The sequence below is a fragment of the Malaya genurostris genome, chromosome 3 (genome assembly GCF_030247185.1).
Source record: "Malaya genurostris strain Urasoe2022 chromosome 3, Malgen_1.1, whole genome shotgun sequence".
Taxonomy (NCBI): Eukaryota; Metazoa; Arthropoda; class Insecta; order Diptera; family Culicidae; genus Malaya; species Malaya genurostris.
Window position 1 is genome coordinate 106,397,544 of NC_080572.1, and position 18,407 is coordinate 106,415,950.

The following is an 18,407-nucleotide window of genomic DNA, read 5'->3' on the forward strand; positions in this document are numbered from 1 at the left end:
CACTGTACAGAAAGCATAAGGCTCCTCCTCTCTTCTGGCCGGATTAGGCTTTAGCCCACTACGCCAACTCCGTTGTACAGTGGTTGTCAAAATATAATGTTCAATTCGTGGAAAAGGACATCAACCAACCGAACTGCCCGGATCTTCGGCCAATTGAAAGTTATTGGGCAATTGTCAAGCGGCACTTTCGGAAGGAAAGTACAGTGTCCCAAAACATGCAGGAGTTAAAAAAAACTGGACAGTTGCCACCAGGAAAGTCACAAAAGTAACCGTGCAGAATTTAATGAAGAATGTCAAGTCCAAAGTGCGAGCGTTTCACAGAAACTAGGATTTTCTTCAATATAATCAGTGAAATGCATAAAAATGTAATTTTTCTACAATATATCGAAAACTGATGTCAAAATATGTTTTTTTCGCTTTTTTATTCAATAATCAATGTTGCTAACTACTTTTCGATAAACTCCTTACTTAGGGGGATGATAATAGAATGGTTTCGAATGAATGGAAATGTTCCGTTTGGTTGTTCACTCGTAAACGCTCGCTGATCACCTACGAATATAGCATCTCACACAATATATTGTAACGCGAATCTTCCGTGAAAAATTTAGGTATCATTTTTGATTCCAAGCTGGACTTCAAAAGTCACATCGATTATGTGATTTCTAAGACCTTCATCTTCAGTAAGACATCAGTCTATTCAAATTATTTTTTCGATTTAAATTTGTTAGAACCATTTCTACAGGGTCCGCCATGTAACTTTTTTTAAACATGCAATAAAACACAAACGGTTCATCCGATTTCAAAATTTTTTTTTCATATTAAAGTACAATCTTTCCGGTACATTTTCGATTGTATGCAGCTTTATTTCAGCTATGGCTGCACGAATGTTGTCCTTCAAGGCTTGAATTGTCTTTGGTTTGTCCACATAACACTTATCTTTGACAGCCCCCCAAAGATAATAGTCTAATGCCTCAATGATGCCGCCAGACCAAAATCCGCAACAAACCGTCACTCTCTGAGGATGCATCGGCTTCTCCATGATAACGTGCGGGTTTTCCGTCCCCCAGATGCGAAAATTTTGCTTATTGACATACGCGCCGAGATGAAAATGTGCCTCATCCGAGAAAATGAGTTTTTGGCGCACCCATTATGCAACACTACCATGATTTTCAAAGTAAAACTGCACTATTTTCACGCGTTCCTCAAGCGTATACACAACTACTTTCGTTCAGCGGAAGGATAAAACTAATGTCGTTTTCCATTGATTCCACTGGCTCGGTGCCAGTGTTTTACCCTGACAGCCAATCAATGAAACGGTTTTGTAATGTTTGGTTTGCACGCATGCTGCTCGGAAAAGAAAACGGGTGCAAAATAGTTGCCCGTGAATTGCCCCGAAAGTGCATTTTTTTCGTGCGGTGCAAATCAATGAAACATAGTGCACCTGTTTTGATTGCCCGACTGCACGAAAAGTGCACGAATCGAGCAAAACACTCCACGAGTGTTCTCAATGAAAAACGACATAAGTTTCTGTCAAATCAGAAGTGACATTAAGGTTACCAATGTCGAAATAACCGCTAGTTAAAAAAAGTTAGATGGCGGGCCCTGTATACAGTGGCGTACCCGGAGCAAAATAAGAGATTTGCTGCCCCCATCGTTGGTTTAGTGAGCAACAACTCTTCGGAAAGGGGACTTGGGTGAGCAAAAAAAATAAATCCCAAGGATTAGTTTGCCCGGAACAAGTGCCCCCTTCGCCCTAGATGCCCTAGATACGCCACTGTTTCTATATGAGGAATAGGATATATTTGGTCTTTTGAAGTATCCGGACGTAGATGCTATTGGTTCATCACAGTTGAAAACCTATTTCAATTCACCTGTAATGAAACCTTTCTCATAAAAATGTAAATTACAATGAAATTCTTAAAAGGCTTCTATCTACATTTTCACATACTTTCTGTTTTGTCTTCGACTTACACACTTATTTCTTTTCGCTGAATCTCGGCAAAATAATTGCCAATATTTGTACCGTCGAGAACTCGGTAATCATCTCGGAAAAATAAAACTGCGGAGTCTCGGCAATCCCAAATTTGACCAACGTCAGTTGCTACCGAAATTATGTATGTGTGTATGTATGTTTGTATGCATGTGTGAAGCCACCATCAGTTCAAGCCATTACCAGTATATACGGGTAGACTTACAGTAGATCCGAATCTGATTATCAGATAGCTTTTATATAACTGCTGTTATGAAGGCCAAAATGGCGCCTTCCAGCAAGAACATCCGGCCATATAATAAAGTATTTCGCTATACCAGCTCAAACCCGTCTTATGTTTGTTAGAAGGGTGCGTCTTACTCATTACAGACATTTTTTAACATAATTGTATATAATACAATATAATGTTACATAATATAATATAATAAACTATAATAGGGAAGAGTGTTCGGTTACCGGCACCCCAAGAAATTTCACTAAAAATGGAAAAATATAAGTGAAGACTGCAGTTATTCAAAGAAAAAACGGATTTTTTTTTCTTTTCGGAGGCGTTTTGGACAAAAGTTTTCATTGTCTGATGGTGACTTCGCCTTGGCTCTCTTGGCCGATGATTTGGATGGTGGTGCCTTTGGTGTTGATTTGGCCAGTCTTCCGCGATTTTCCTTAGCCGGAGCATCTGCCGTATGAGCAGCTATATGTTTGGCCAATGCTTCGACTTGCTTTGTCTCGACAGCAGCCTGCATATCACTAACAATTTTTCACGAAAAAGTGGGGTGCCGGTAACTAAACACCTTGGGGTGCCGGTAACCGAAATCGGTAGACATTTTGAAAATGACAAAACAAATCTTTGATTGCGAAAATTTCGATAGCATCCGGTATTAAATCACGAAATAGATCTATTTCACCTCATAAATATTCAATCCACTCACCACCTGCTCTTCCATTTATATTACTATAAAAAAGTCAGAAAAAACTTTTGTGTTGATTTTCACGCAATTAAAAATTGTTTTGAAGGACAAGCGTCTATTGGTTTCGGTATTCGGCCGGCACGAAAAGAACGTGCTGCTATTACACACACATGACATTTGTCGGAATGACGCTATCTGCTTTCTGTCGAAAGTCACTGTGGGGTGCCGGCAACCGAATACATTCCCCTATAACATAATATAATACAGTAAAATATAACATAATATAACATAATATAATATAATATAATATAATATAATATAATATAATATAATATAATATAATATAATATAATATAATATAATATAATATAATATAATATAATATAATATAATATAATATAATATAATATAATATAATATAATATAAAACAATATAACAGTTAATGTCTCGCAGTGTAGGTTATGCTCTCTTTCGTCGCAGTACTGCAGGAAATATAATATTTTTCTTTTAATATTACTAATATTCTCTATAAAAATAATAATAATAATTATTATTATTATTATACATAATATAATGTAATATAATTCAATTCAATATATACTAAATGATGTAATAAACAGCAGAATTATATGTTGTAATATAATATGATAAACATTGCACAAGCAGTTCGTGCTCGCATCTCATCAGACTGAGTCGCAAATCGTTTACGGTCGAGACAACAGAAACAAAGACAATACAGTGTAGTGAACAATAGAGTGTACGAAATGGGCAAATACGATTTAACAAAGCCTGAAACTTGGCCTACAAGACCAAATTCAATTTGTATAGATTTCAAGCGTTGCAAAGTTAGACCAGCAGCAAATGAAATTGAAATCTTACTTAAAGAACGAATGCATCTAGACGCTAATAATGTAAGTGAAATTCAATTCAACAAGGCGTCTAACTGTGTGTACATTATGTTTAAATGTGAAAGCGATGCAATTGCATTCGCTTCGGTTAACAACGAGGTGCACAGCGTTGAGTGTGACAACATTAAATACAAAATTCCTGTGCACATGGTGGACAATGCCATACAAGTACGCGTGCATGACCTTCCCCCGCAGTCCAGCGATGAGTATGTTCGGGAAACTATGTCGCAGTACGGTGAAGTTCTTTCCATCGAAAGGGAAGTATGGCGGAATTTTTTTCCGGGTATCCGGAATGGCGTGCGAGTGGTACGTATGCAACTACGTAAAGCAATCCCATCTTACATCATTTTTAATCAAAACGGGAAACATCCGTGTAAAACGCTGATTACGTATGAAAATCAACTGGTTACATGTCAGTTTTGTGAACAACCTGCACACTACGGCAAACCTTGCACTGAAACTGCGAAAACAAACAAAACAAACAAAAACAAGGACAACCGCTCAACAACGGAAACTAGTGAGTGCAGTGCTCCTGTTTCAAAATCACCTTCACCATCTAACCAAACAGCAACTGCAACCAATGCCCCTCAATCCTCGCAGGAGGGAAATGGAAGCTCCTCTCCCCCTAGAAAAAGGGTGACAACGAGATCGAATACAAAGAATTTTTTAAAAAATCGGCTCAATCGGCCACGTAAAGCTTGTACGCAAATAGGCCTGAATAAAGATGTCTTTAAAAAAAAAAAACATTGCACTTTAGTATGGGCTTTAACTTATAAACCATTTCGCACCCTCTCATTCTGCTACTAACGCAGAAGGCGATAGCACCCAGTCGACGCCGTTCTATTGACCAAATGTCATCATAGACCCACGGGGAGGCATAAGATAGGAACTTGTGAGGACTTGACTGAATATTCGGTAGAAGCAACGAAGTCAAATTTATGAGCCTTCAGTAATAACACTATAATACTATATTAATCGAATGAACTTGTATTGATTTGTGTCTTGAATGAAAGTAGTAGCCAGTTGTTGTATGTTCGAGCCATGACCTGGAAAGATTCTTAGTGTTGACAAAACCACTGGGCAACCATCTGACAGCAGTGATGTGAATTCCGGTTGCGCACCGATAACAAGAAGAAGAACTGTCATTAAACATTGAGATAGTGAAGAGAGATCGTATCCACGTTTTTCGCTGATTTAAAGTATAGTTTTAGTTAAATATTTCTTATCCTTATAAGGATTTATTTAATTATAGGTATAATTCGGTTATTGTATCGTTGAATTGAAGTTTCGGATTATAAGAGGGTTGAAGCACTTATAGTAAGTAGGTTAAATATGAATCTTTGTTTAACATAACCGAATCGAATTACATTACAGTTTTGAAGCTGTGCAGTCAACTGCTATCAGAAGGTGATTTTCCTCTTCCGAAACTAACCGTTCCAACACTTAGTGTCAGTAGGATCGTAGTATTAGCCAAGAAATCATTCTGTACGCGATAAATCGGCTGCGAAATTTATTGAAACGGTAATACCAAATTCCACAAAAGTAATGTAATGCCAAAACATTGCTTAATGAAACTAGTTTATGATTGTATCAAATAAGGATCTAAAATCGATTTTCGTGAAGACTGACCGGTGACGGCTGCTATTTCATCAACAATGACCATCGTGGCCCAAAATTATTTGATTCGGGCATGTAGTCGTTTTCCATCTTGACTAATGTATGTTATTGCCGCCAGAATTTGTGTAAATAATAACATTTATTCGGAGTCAATTAAGTTTCGTGAAAATTTTGGAATGTTATGAAAAAATAAATTTTTATTTCATTTTGTCTTCAAATACTGTACCCATCCTGTATATTAGAATAGTAAAAATTCGAGTGTTTTTTCTTGTCTGTGTGTTGCTCGTAACTAAACCAGTTAAATTTCGGAATAAGTAAAGCAAGAGAGCATATTATAGAAGCGATTTTTTTGGTTTATTTTTTGTCTTATAAAAAATAACAGGTACGCAAGAAGACGGATGGTTCATCGCCCGAAAAATCGACGGAATATACTGCTACAAAATAGAAACAAAAAGTAAACACAATTAATCATTTATGACAATTCGGTGAAAAATAACAAGAGAAGCATTTCAGTTCGGTTTCAATAACAGTTACATAAACATAATGAATCATTTTAATACACAATAAGGCTAAAATGCTACTTTAGCTACACAATAATAAGTATATTCACTGAAATCTTATGCTCTTCATGATGTTGAAAAATTAGTGGATGAGAAATAGATTTGACGTGAATAAAATTCGATTTTTAATGTTACTATGAAAAACAATTTTGGGGAACAGACGAGTAAAATTCGCTCGTAATCAGTCCAATGTCGAAACATTTCGGAGTTTTGTTTTTAAATAAAAAATCGAAAACCAACATAACCGAAGTGAGTTTGTTTAACCATCAACTAACAAGATTTATATATGATTAGTTCTGGATACCAGTTTCGGAAGATTTCTGTGACGGTTTGGAAATTTTAACATGATTCTGAAACCGGAGCTTTAAGACCTTCATTTGAATCTAAATCTATGAATCTCGGATCAGCTGTTCCAGAGAAATCTATGTGAAATACATCTATACAAATAAGTTAAGGGGAACTTCTTCTGTAAACGGGGGCCTTTGCACCTTGATTTCGAGCGTTGATTAAAGAAATTATGAATTACCTATCTTGAAACTTGAAAATATATTTTTTAATTATTTATCAAGGAACAGTGCTTAAGCTCTGAAATGTCGAGGACGAACACTTTATTTAATTATTATTCTTTCTTGGAAACTGTTACAGCAGAAATTTTATGTAATCAAGTCACTTCTAAGATATGATTTCGAGTTGATTCTAGAACAAACAATTTTATATGTTTTTAGTCTTTTCTAGCGCTACGTTTGAGTTTTAAAAAAATCATTTTTTTTAAAATAATTTGATGAAAAGAAATCATAATTTCGCAAATTTTCATGTAACATTATTCAAGATACTTGGAGCAATACGATGAGGTTGTTTTCTTCGAGTACGGAAGTATTTGGCAGCATTGCGAGAGATCGAACAATGGAACAATTGCAGCCAAGGACACAAAAAACGTTTCTATACCGACTCCAAGCAGCTCCAGCACTTCTGAGACAAAAATTAGGTGCAATAAAACACTACAACAAGGTACGTTGGCTACGGCTAAGAACAGAAAACTCAGAATGACGCTTCCAACATCAACAAAAGCAGCAACAGCAAAATCGAGGGACGATGGTGCGATTAGTAAACCAATACATCCACGCCCAACCAAAAGATCGTAAAGGTTAAATAACCAACATTAGTTTTCTCGACGTGCGACTTACAAACTAGAAGAATTTACTATGTTAACTAGTGCTCAACTCCTCTGAATAGTGTTACGTATAAACGCTTACGTTCTATTCAAGCGACGACAGATAGAGGTAACAGATCTCACTCTATGGTGAGCACCTTTTTTTAATCCACCTAGTGGTGTAATTATGCCTTTCTCATATTACTTATATTTCCGAGAATATCAGTAGAAGATTTCGTCAAGAAATTTTTTTTTCAATCTAGAAGAAAATAATGGCTAAACATTATCCACAGGGTACCACTGGGCCATGGATAGTCTATCTTCGAAAAAAAGAAAAGATTTTAAACTTGATGCAAATTACAAAGGATTTGACATCACATTTCTCTGAAGTTAAAGAAATCTGTAAGGTTAATAGAGATAAAATTCGAGTTGTAGTTAACGACTTGAAACAGGCAAACGATATTGTAACCTGTAAATTATTTGCTATTGAATATCGAGTTTACATTCCATCGAAGGAGGTAGAAATTGACGGTGTTGTGACTGAAGCAAGTCTGACAGCAGATGATTTACTTAAAAATGGAGTTGGCCGTTTTAAAAACTCCATGCTTGAGGGAGTTAAGATACTCGAGTGCAAACAATTGTACTCAGCATCTATTGTCGATGGAAAAAAGTCTTATCGTCCCTCAGATTCGTTTCGCGTAACATTTGCCGGATCTGCATTGCCTAGCCATGTCTATATCGATAAAATTCGTCTTCCTGTTCGGCTTTTCGTACCGCATGTTATGAATTGCACGAACTGTAAAAAATTCGGACATACAGCTACTTACTGTAGTAATAAGTCCAAATGTATCAAATGTCAAGGGCCTCATAAGGATAATCTTTGCGATAAAGATGTTGAAAAATGTGTTTATTGTGGGGAAAGCCCTCATGATGATCTTTCAGTGTGCGCTGCATTTAAGCTGCGTAAAGACAAAATGAAGCTTTCTTTAAAAGCACGGTCTAAGCGCACATATGCAGAAATGCTCAAAACGGTCATACATGTCTCCCCTTTGGAAACCGAAAACGGTTTTTCAAATCTTGCGGAGCCAGAGGAATCTGACTCTGACGGAAATAGTGAAGATACCTCGTTTGTCACTCCTCAAGGGTCTGTTAAGAGGAGATTAACAAACCACAAAATACCAAAAAAGACACCTAAAATTATACCTTCAAAAAAAGATCCCCGTGTTAAAGCTAAAAAGCCAAATTTAAAACCAAAAACTGTGCCTCCTGGTTTGTCAAATTCACAAACCAATCCAGGAACTAGCTCAAGAAAAGACAATAATCCAGTGGGCTCCATTTCACATTCACCAACAGGATTACTGAAATTTTCGGAAATTGTAGAATGGATTTTCGCTGCATTCAATATTTCTGAACCTCTAAAGACCATCATAACAGCAGTCCTTCCAATAGCTAGAACTTTTTTGAAACAGTTATCAGCTCAATGGCCAGCTCTTTCAGGTTTTGTATCATTTGATGGATAATTTATCATCCGCCGCAAATGATTCAATCACTGTCCTGCAGTGGAATTGTCGAAGCATCATGCCAAAACTTGATTCATTTAAAGTTTTGTTGCATAGTCAAAAATGTGATGTATTTGCTTTGTGCGAAACATGGCTTACATCAAACATAGCCTTAAATTTTAATGACTTTAACATTATACGTCTCGACAGAGACTCCCCGTATGGTGGAGTGCTTTTAGGAATTAAGAAATGTTATTCCTTTTATAGATTAAACATTCCTTCGACTTCTAGTATAGAAGTTGTTGCTTGTCAAATAAACATTAAAGGAAAGGACATTTGCATTGCTTCGGTATATATTCCTCCAAGAGCTCAAGTTGGACAACGACAGCTTAATGAAATTGTCGAAGCCCTTCCTGCTCCACGTTTGATTTTAGGAGATTTCAATTCGCACGGAATGATGTGGGGTTCCGTTTACAATGATAGCAGATCATCTCTAATATATAATATTTGCGACAATTTTAGCATGACGGTACTAAATATGGGTAGCATGACACGGATCCCAAGACCTCCTGCACGTCCAAGTGCATTAGATTTATCTCTTTGTTCGACTTCAATTCGACTAGATTGCACCTGGAAAGTATTTCCTGATTTACATGGTAGCGATCATTTACCAATCATCATCTCAATTAGCAGTAACAAAGGCATTGCTAATTCAGTTAATATTCCATATGATTTGACAAAAAATATTGACTGGATTAAATACCAAAGTAATATTTCAAGTGTCTTAACTTCAATGGAAGAGCTTCCCCAACTTGAAGAATATGACTTCCTCGTTTGTTCGATTCTGGAGGCCGCAGAACAAGCCCAAACCAAACGATTTCTTGGTCCATCGTCTAACAGAAGACCTCCAAATCCTTGGTGGGACAAAGAGTGCTCAGATGCTAAACACGCGAAACAAAATGCTTTCAAGACGTTTTTAAAACGAGGAGGAGGAACTCCTCAGAATTTTGAAAAATTCTTGGTTTTAGAAACCAAGTACAAGAACATACTTCGGGTTAAGAAATGCAGCTATTGGAGACATTTTGTGGAAGGTTTGTCAAGAGAAACCTCAATGAGCACTCTTTGGAATACGGCCAGACGAATGAGGAATCGTAACGTAGGAAATGAGAGTGAGGAGTACTCGAATCGATGGATATTTGATTTTGCGAGGAAAGTTTGTCCAGATTCCGTTCCTACGCATAGCATTGTTAGGGAGTCTTCTTCAAATTATGATTCCATTGATAGCCCCTTTTCAATGATGGAATTTTCCATAGCACTCATGTCTTGTAACAATAACGCTCCTGGATTGGACAGAATTAAATTCAACTTGGTGAAGAATCTGCCCGACCTCGCAAAAAGACGTTTGTTGGAATTGTTCAACAAGTTTCTTGAGCAAAATATTGTTCCACCTGACTGGAGACAAGTGAAAGTTATCGCCATTCAAAAGCCGGGGAAACCAGCTTCCAATCACAACTCATATAGACCCATTGCGATGTTGTCCTGCATCAGAAAATTGTTCGAAAAAATTATTCTACGACGTCTCGACACTTGGGTCGAGACGAACGGTTTGTTGTCAGATACTCAGTTTGGCTTCCGTAGAAATAAAGGGACGAATGATTGCCTTGCATTACTTTCGTCTGACATCCAAATTGCCTTCGCTCAAAAGCAACAAATGGCATCTGTATTTTTAGACATTAAAGGAGCATTTGATTCAGTTTCCATTGATGTTCTTTCAGACAAGCTCCACCAACATGGACTCCCAGCGGTTATAAATAATTATTTGCACAACCTTTTGTCAGAGAAACGCATGCATTTTTCACATGGCGATTTGGCAACAACCAGAATTAGCTACATGGGTCTCCCGCAAGGCTCATGCCTCAGTCCGCTCCTCTATAATTTTTACGTGAATGACATTGACAGCTGTCTAGTAACCCCATGTACACTAAGACAATTGGCAGATGATGGCGTGGTTTCAGTTACTGGATCCAAAGCTATTGATCTGCAAAAACCATTGCAAGATACCTTAGATAAATTGTCCGTTTGGGCTGTTCATCTTGGTATCGAATTCTCTGCGGAGAAAACAGAGCTGGTCGTCTTTTCAAAAAAGCATGATCCCGCGCAACTTCAGCTTCATATGATGGGAAGAATAATCGAACAGGTTTTGACTTTCAAATACCTCGGGGTGTGGTTTGATTCCAAATGCACGTGGGGAGGACACATTAGGTATCTGATAACGAAATGCCAACAAAGAGTAAATTTTCTTCGAACAATAACAGGGTCTTGGTGGGGTGCTCATCCGCAAGATCTAATAAAATTGTATCAGACAACGATACTTTCAGTGATGGAATATGGATGCGTTTGTTTTCGTTCCGCTGCAAATTCTCATATTATCAAACTTGAGCGAATTCAGTACCGTTGTTTGCGAATTGCTTTAGGCTGCATGCATTCGACACATACAATGAGTCTTGAAGTTCTGGCGGGAGTTCTTCCATTAAAAGATCGATTTTGGGAGCTTTCATCACGCCTGCTAATAAGATGTGATGTGCTGAATCCCATGGTAATTAATAATTTCGAACGACTAGTCGAGCTTCGATCTCAAACAAAATTCATGACAGTATATTTTAACCATATGTCACAGGAAATCAACCCTTCAAGATATATTCCTATCCGTGTCAGCCTCCTAAATGTACCTGACTCAACTTTATTTTTCGACACATCCATGCAGCGCGAAGTGCGTGGAATCCCGGACCACCTACGCTCTATGGAAATCCCAAAAATATTTTCAAGTAAGTTCAGGCATATTAACTCTGAGAAAATGTTTTACACGGACGGATCGCGAATGGAAGAAGCGACAGGGTTTGGTATGTTCAACAATAATGTTTCGGCCTCATTCAAGCTTCAAGAACCTGCATCTGTTTATATAGCAGAGTTAGCAGCAGTTCATTATAGCTTGAATGTAATCGTCACATTATCTCCAAACCATTATTTCCTCTTCACAGATAGTCTGAGTGCAATTGAAGCCATTCGCTCAAACGCTGCTGGCAAAAATGAACCGTTTTTCTTGGGTAAAATAAAACAGTGTCTGAACGACATATTGAATAATAATTATCTAATCACAATAGTTTGGGTTCCGGCTCATTGCTCCATTCCAGGCAATGAAAGAGCCGATATTTTAGCCAAACGTGGTGCTATTGAGGGTGAAATTTATGAGAGACCGATTGCTTTCAACGAATTCTATAGCGCGTCTCGCCAAAGAACACTTGCCAGCTGGCAAGCTTCTTGGGATAAAGATGATCTGGGTCGGTGGATGCACTCAATTATTCCTAAAATATCGACAAAGGCATGGTTCAGGGGACTGGATGTGAGTAGAGATTTCATTCGTGTGATGTCCAGACTCATGTCCAATCACTACACGTTAGATGCACATCTCCTTCGAATTGGACTTTCCGAGACTAATCATTGTGCTTGCGGCGAAGGTTACCGCGATATTGACCATGTTGTTTGGACATGCGTGGAGTTTCGTGATGTCAGATCTCAACTAATAAATTCCTTGCGTACCCAAGGTAGACTATCCAATGTCCCAGTTCGCGACATTCTTGCTTGTCGTGACCTTCCATACATGAAACTTCTTTATCATTTCATTAAATCCATTGGAGTTCCAATTTAAATTTTATTTTATGTTAAACTGTTTTCTCTTCCATGAGTTCAACCAATAGCCAACTATAGGATATTGAATATAAGTGGTGAACTGATACAAACAATCCTGAAATAGTTATAAGATCATGTACAAAATAAATGTATTTTATTTAATGTAATTTAAAATAGCAACTCGCTTGATAAAAACAGTGTTTAGATTAACTAATGAGTACCAACATACTAATATGATATTCGAAATGTATTAGGTTTAAACTACTATGTATTGTGGATGCCACGGCGAAGAAAAACTTATGTATATTGCCTATGAAATAAACGTATTTATGAAAAAAAAAAAAAAAAAAATAGAAGAAAATAAGAAACTTTCTATGAGTATGAACTAGCAAAACCTTTTCAATATGTAAACAGCTATGTCAAGTTAAGAATTTTTCATTATTTTACTTCATCGCACTAAATGGTTGAACACACTTTAACCTAGAGTTCTGTTACCGGAAGTCGGCCTCGAATGAAATTAAACAGCAACCTATGACTATAGGAACTTTTATTTGAGTTTGTGGAAATCGATCAAATCATCTATGAGAAAATTGAGTGAGTCTCGTTTAAGAGTTTTTGACCATTATTTCCGGTACTTCTGGAACCGGCAACTGGGAACTAGTATAGCCAAAGTCGGTTCGTTTAGTAAGGTTATAAAGCTAATAAAGCATACAAATTAAATCAGTTTTGTGCCAAATCTAGTAGAATTTTACCCTATTTTGCTGTGTCGCTCTAAATGACGCCTATGGGACTATGAGATTTTTTTATTTTATGAGTGACATTATTTGACACATACTCACAAACATACATACACACACAATGATATTGCTCAGCTTCGGGTCAATTTTCACTAGTCAATTGTTCAATTGATTGTAGAAACTGTCTATATGAGAAATGCCATGAAAGTTCTTTTTATAGAAAAGTATCGAATCATTATTGTAATAATACTAACAAGTAGGTACAAATTTATGTGGTAACCCTGCACGCTATATGAAATTGAGCAAAGCACACTGCGAACGGAGCAAAGCCGCACGTACCGACGCGTATCAGTTTTGGATCGGCATTTTGAATGACGATTTGAATATTTTTACACTCATCGCCCTATAATTTCGGAACCGGAAGTTGGATCTGGATGAAATTGTACAGTATATTTTAAGACAATGAGAGCTTTAATTTGAATCATGATTCGTGAAAATCGTTTTTTCCGTTGCTGAATGAGTGAGTTCCGTTTTTGGAGCTTTTTTTCACTATTACCGGTGCGTTCGGAAGCGGAAACCGAGGACTAGTGGTTCCGAAGTAGATTTATATATCCACTAATTAACAAGGTCTACCAACTAGATAAATTTACCAGTAAGTTTTATGAACAAGTGCACATCGTTTCGCCATCACTTCTGGAAAAATACTCACGAAATTTTAAATTTTTCACTTATCGCGCTGTAATTCCGGAACCAAAAGTCGGATCTGGATCAACATTTCTGTATCTTTTTAAAGAATTTCAAGACTTTTTATTTGTATCTTAGTTTGTAAAAATCGGGTTAGAAATTTTCGACAATTTTTAATGGGCAATTACTCATAGATTTACCTTGTAATTCCGGAACTGGAAGTCGGATCGGGATAAAATTCAATAGCGATCTATGGAACGAAAAATAAGTGAATTTTTTTAAAACTTTTTTGGTGCATGTCACTCTGGCCTCCGTTCAAAAGTCGATTTTCACAGTGATTGCATAACCTTTCTTTATGAGAATAGCAAAAACAGAGATATGTCATTTTCAAAGATAACTACTTATAATAAGTGTGGAGATTTCGGATGGAACTGAAGGGAATTACTCCGCACGAGAGATCTATTGTGACCACGTCTTGCTTCATCTTCTACTTCTTCTTTCACTTCTGGTTGGCGTCACGTCACTTGAGATAACGCCGATCTATGGCACAGCAACCCAGGTTACATTGCCAGATAATTTTTGTTTATAGTCCAATGGACTTTCTTTTCACTGGACTACAAGCGAAAGCCTCGCTGTGTGACAACGTCGAGTGACTAAAGTACGGTTAAAATTTCGTTCCTTCTTGCGAAATACTCGAATTTTCACCGCACTAACACGATACAACGTGCTCACTCGTTGAGGATTTCACCGGAAGTGTCCTACCTCCTCAGCGGCTTGTGATTGAAAGAGATCGATGTCAGTCGCTGTTTACTCTCGTTCATGGTTAAGGATTGCTGCGACGAATGTTCATGAGTGTTTGTACTAACACTGATGCAGCTGTCAAATATAAAACCATCCAGATTTGTAAGAGGCGCATTGATCCTTCGTACAGTATTCATATCCAACAATCAGTCAAATGATTGATTAACGAATTGTATTTCACAACATGAACAAATTACCAGATTCTCATCGATGATTTAATGTTTACTAAAATTTAAAAATTATCTGAAATGTACGATTCGATTTTTATTTAAAATACTTTATTAGGAATGTACGTTGCGTTTTATATGTTTCTCCCTGTATTAATACAACGTGCGGACAGACAAATTTTAGATCACGTTTTAGTTTACGAATGTTTGCGAGGGTTGATTGATTTTAAACAGCACGACGTTCAGTGTTGGGTACTTATCAAAGATTGTCACACAATTTTGAATTCGCGATAGTCCTTGCTGAAATGACAAAAAAATATGTTTCTTTAGATGTCTTGTAGTTGTTCCGGTAGCTTGATGCATCTGCTTGATAGAAACTCACCTTACCCTACTATGCCAACAATGAGGGCCACGATCGTTGCTATGATACCTGTGTTCACCGAAAATGACACCAGGGCACCTGCGTTGTTTTCGCTGTCGTCTGTTGTGTTTTGGAAAATTCAAACAGTTTAGATAAATTCAACAAATATATTATCGTGTCCATTAAATAAGCAGACGAAACGTTGGTCGGATGAAAGCGAACTGTAAATAATACACGAAATGCTCTGAGATGTTGTATGCCGATGCTATTCTGTCAGTTATAAAACTTACGTGAACATGCGGAAAACTTCAGTGCTAGTACTGTCAAACAATCTTTGATATTGGAAATGTGGAACGAACAGAATAAGGGATGTACAGCACATGGTATAAGGTATTTAACATAATAGGTTTACCATAAAAACGTTTGGCATGAATGAGTCAAAATGTCTAAAGTGGCTACCGATTTTGCAATAAGTGTTAGTGTTTAATGTTTCTGATATTTTTTATTCGCATTATTTTATGTTTCTGATATTTTTTATTCGCAAAATATTTTGTCAATAGCCAAAGTGCATATATATCAGATGTTTTTATATTGTATTTTATATTTTCGTTTGGCACTAAGCAGTTATTTTGTGACGAAATATTTCGGGGAAAATTTACGGTGGTTATTAAGAGAATGGAATGCGTTAAAAGGAAAACGTGAGAATCTACGATCTATCCAGTAAGTATATTAATTACAAATTATTCTTGATTATATATAGAAAGCACTTTCCAGATCCTGCTTTTACTGCTGGAAAGTCGAAGAACTTCAACGAATTATCAACCAGCATATTCGACAACAGTATGAACTGCATGTTTTACAATTGTACGTCCCCGAAACATAAGTAAAGAAAGGTTTTTTTTGGTTCGTTCATACGGAAATTAAATGAAATCTTGATCCCAATTGAATGCTGACAATTAAAGAAACGGATTCTTTGTTTACTTATAATTGTTGAAGGCTCAGTAATTCATAAATTTCATTTCGTTGCATTTGCCGAACATTCAGTATAGATTTAGCCGAACAGACAATAAACTGTTTGCTGACAATTTCGGTAATAACTTAAATTTGTCAAATTTGAGATTGCCGAAACTTTGCCATTTTATCTTTTGCCTAGATGATTACCGAGTATTCGGCGATGCAAATCTCGGCAATTATTTTGCCGAGATTCAGCGAAAAAAGTGTGTACGAGCGAGCTAGTTACATTCGATCAGAACAAACTTGTAGAGTGAGTGCAATGTGCAAACAGTACGTTGCATTGAATCGCTCTGCGCTCTATGCTCACTCTGACTGTGCCTTTTAGGGTTAATGAGTCAAATGATTGACTAACGGGTTGATTTGTAGTTGATTGTAGCCTTTGCAAGGTCCTATTGTAATATATGCCCTTAAACAATTAAAACTGTTTATCGAACTTTGCATAATGAACTGCCGAATTACATTGGCAACACAATTTTTATGGATTGCTCAGGAATATAAATATTTTTCGAAATTCGTTAAAATAATATGCTGATATCTATATTAAAATAATATGCTGATAAATAAACCGAAATCAGAAAAAGCTTTTGTCGAGTCTTCGATTAGTGATTTAGCAAATTTCAGCGAAACACTTGTCATCTTATATCACTTGTCGGTTTTGCATCGCACCACGTCGCTATTTCTCGTGGAACGGGAAAACAACACAAATTGTGTGAGGGAAAACATTTCGCAAAAAGATGAGCGAATGAGATTTAACGGTTTACCGAGTAAGTGAAATTAAATCCATCCTCTCCACAGCCCGACCTAGAAGGATTCTTAGTGTCAATAAGATCGTAGTACTAGCCATGCAATGTTTATGTACGCTAAAAATCGGCTGCGAAGTTTGTTGAAACAGAACGGTCAAATTCCACGGGAAGAATGTAATACCGGAACTTTGCTTTGCTTTCTCAGCCTTAGCTTTAGTGTTCATTATTTTATAAAACTACAAGAATCAGCCCCTGGGGTTGTTCGAGCCATTGATGTGGAACAAGGTAACCAAAATTTCTAATGATCGATATTTTCAATTAATCGTCACACTTTTCAATCCGCTAATGCACGAGAGTCTGCTTAGATTGATCTTTATTAGGAGCCAACACCGAACACGCGAACCCAAATATAGACTCTAATAGTCGTGATTTGTATTTGTTTTGTAGCCGACGAAATTACATCAATAGCCCAAATGTATGCAATTATATGTTTGTACATGCTTGCGATACGGATATCGGATATATTTAAGCTTCCCTTTGCCAAGCTTGTGTTCAAGTTTTGTATGCAAGCAGTTATTTTTATAGCGTTTCTCTACCATTACTATCCTTCTGCGATTTTGGTTGAAGCGAATATATGCGCAGAGAAAAAAATTTAAAAAAAAAAAATCTAAAACAATCGAAAACTATGGTTGTTTAACTTTATGACGATCAGCTACGCATTATGCCAAATGTTCGTTTGTTTCAATCAGTATCACGTAAATTTACTAAACATCTTTTGTATTTGATGTCCTTAGTTCTCAATAAGCATTATTGTTAAATATTCATTATGAAAGTGCTCGCCGTCTATATTTCGATCGTACATTATACCATATGAGGATCACCCCAGAAATAGAAAGAAGCGACCAGGATGAACAAGTACCAACATACACGTATCGAGTATTTTGGATATTTACCTTCACCATAGTTGCATGAAAATTACACACACATTTGTTGTTGTTTTGATGGCTTGCTATTAAATTTCATATAGTCTATGGAATCATGCTTGCACTATTGTTGATTTATTTACTTAATTGTTATACATCCATCTCTAAAATATCTTAAATAGCTTATCTCACTATCAATTCGTTTAGAGAAAATGGTGTTTAGAACTACACTCTTCTTATCTATCACATGCAGGCTGATTTGAATAGGCACAATCATTCGCGGTAGGTTTTCAAACTAGAAATGAATCAATATTCCAGCCCATGGACATGCCTTTATCGACATCAATGCATTATAAAAATTAAATAATGTTGTATTTTTCTAGTTTCAAAAGATTTTCACTTCCGTGTACTGATAAAATGTTTGAATACGTACTTTCCAAACTAAATAGACTTCACATAATACGAAAAATCGCCTAACTGGAACTACATTAACTTGCAATGAAACAATTCCATAATAAATATACACTAAAAATATTTAAAAAATCAGATTTCCTCAATCAAAATCCTACACATAACTAAAGAAACGATGCTCTGCTGATACAAATTTATGCTTATTACTGTTATTGTGTACCTGTTTCTGTACTTCCAATTGTTTTT

General features: G+C 36.6%; 1 protein-coding gene across 11 annotated transcripts in view; it reads right to left on the reverse strand.

Moving 5' to 3' along the window:
- Positions 1–5,756: 5,756 nt before the first annotated feature.
- Positions 5,757–18,407, reverse strand: part of LOC131435350 (trehalase) — a 130,289-nt gene continuing 117,638 nt past the window's right edge. For 9 of the 11 annotated variants that reach the window (XM_058603154.1, XM_058603153.1, XM_058603152.1 and 6 more), the window contains 2 exons: positions 15,097–15,190; positions 5,757–5,858 (listed from right to left, as the gene is read on the reverse strand). In XM_058603154.1, the coding sequence (XP_058459137.1) occupies positions 5,828–5,858; positions 15,097–15,190 (125 nt within the window). In that variant the 3' untranslated portion in view covers positions 5,757–5,827. Of the gene's footprint in view, positions 5,859–14,803; positions 15,010–15,091; positions 15,191–18,407 lie in introns of those variants that run through there. The other 2 variants (XM_058603150.1, XM_058603151.1) reach the window with 2 other exon arrangements.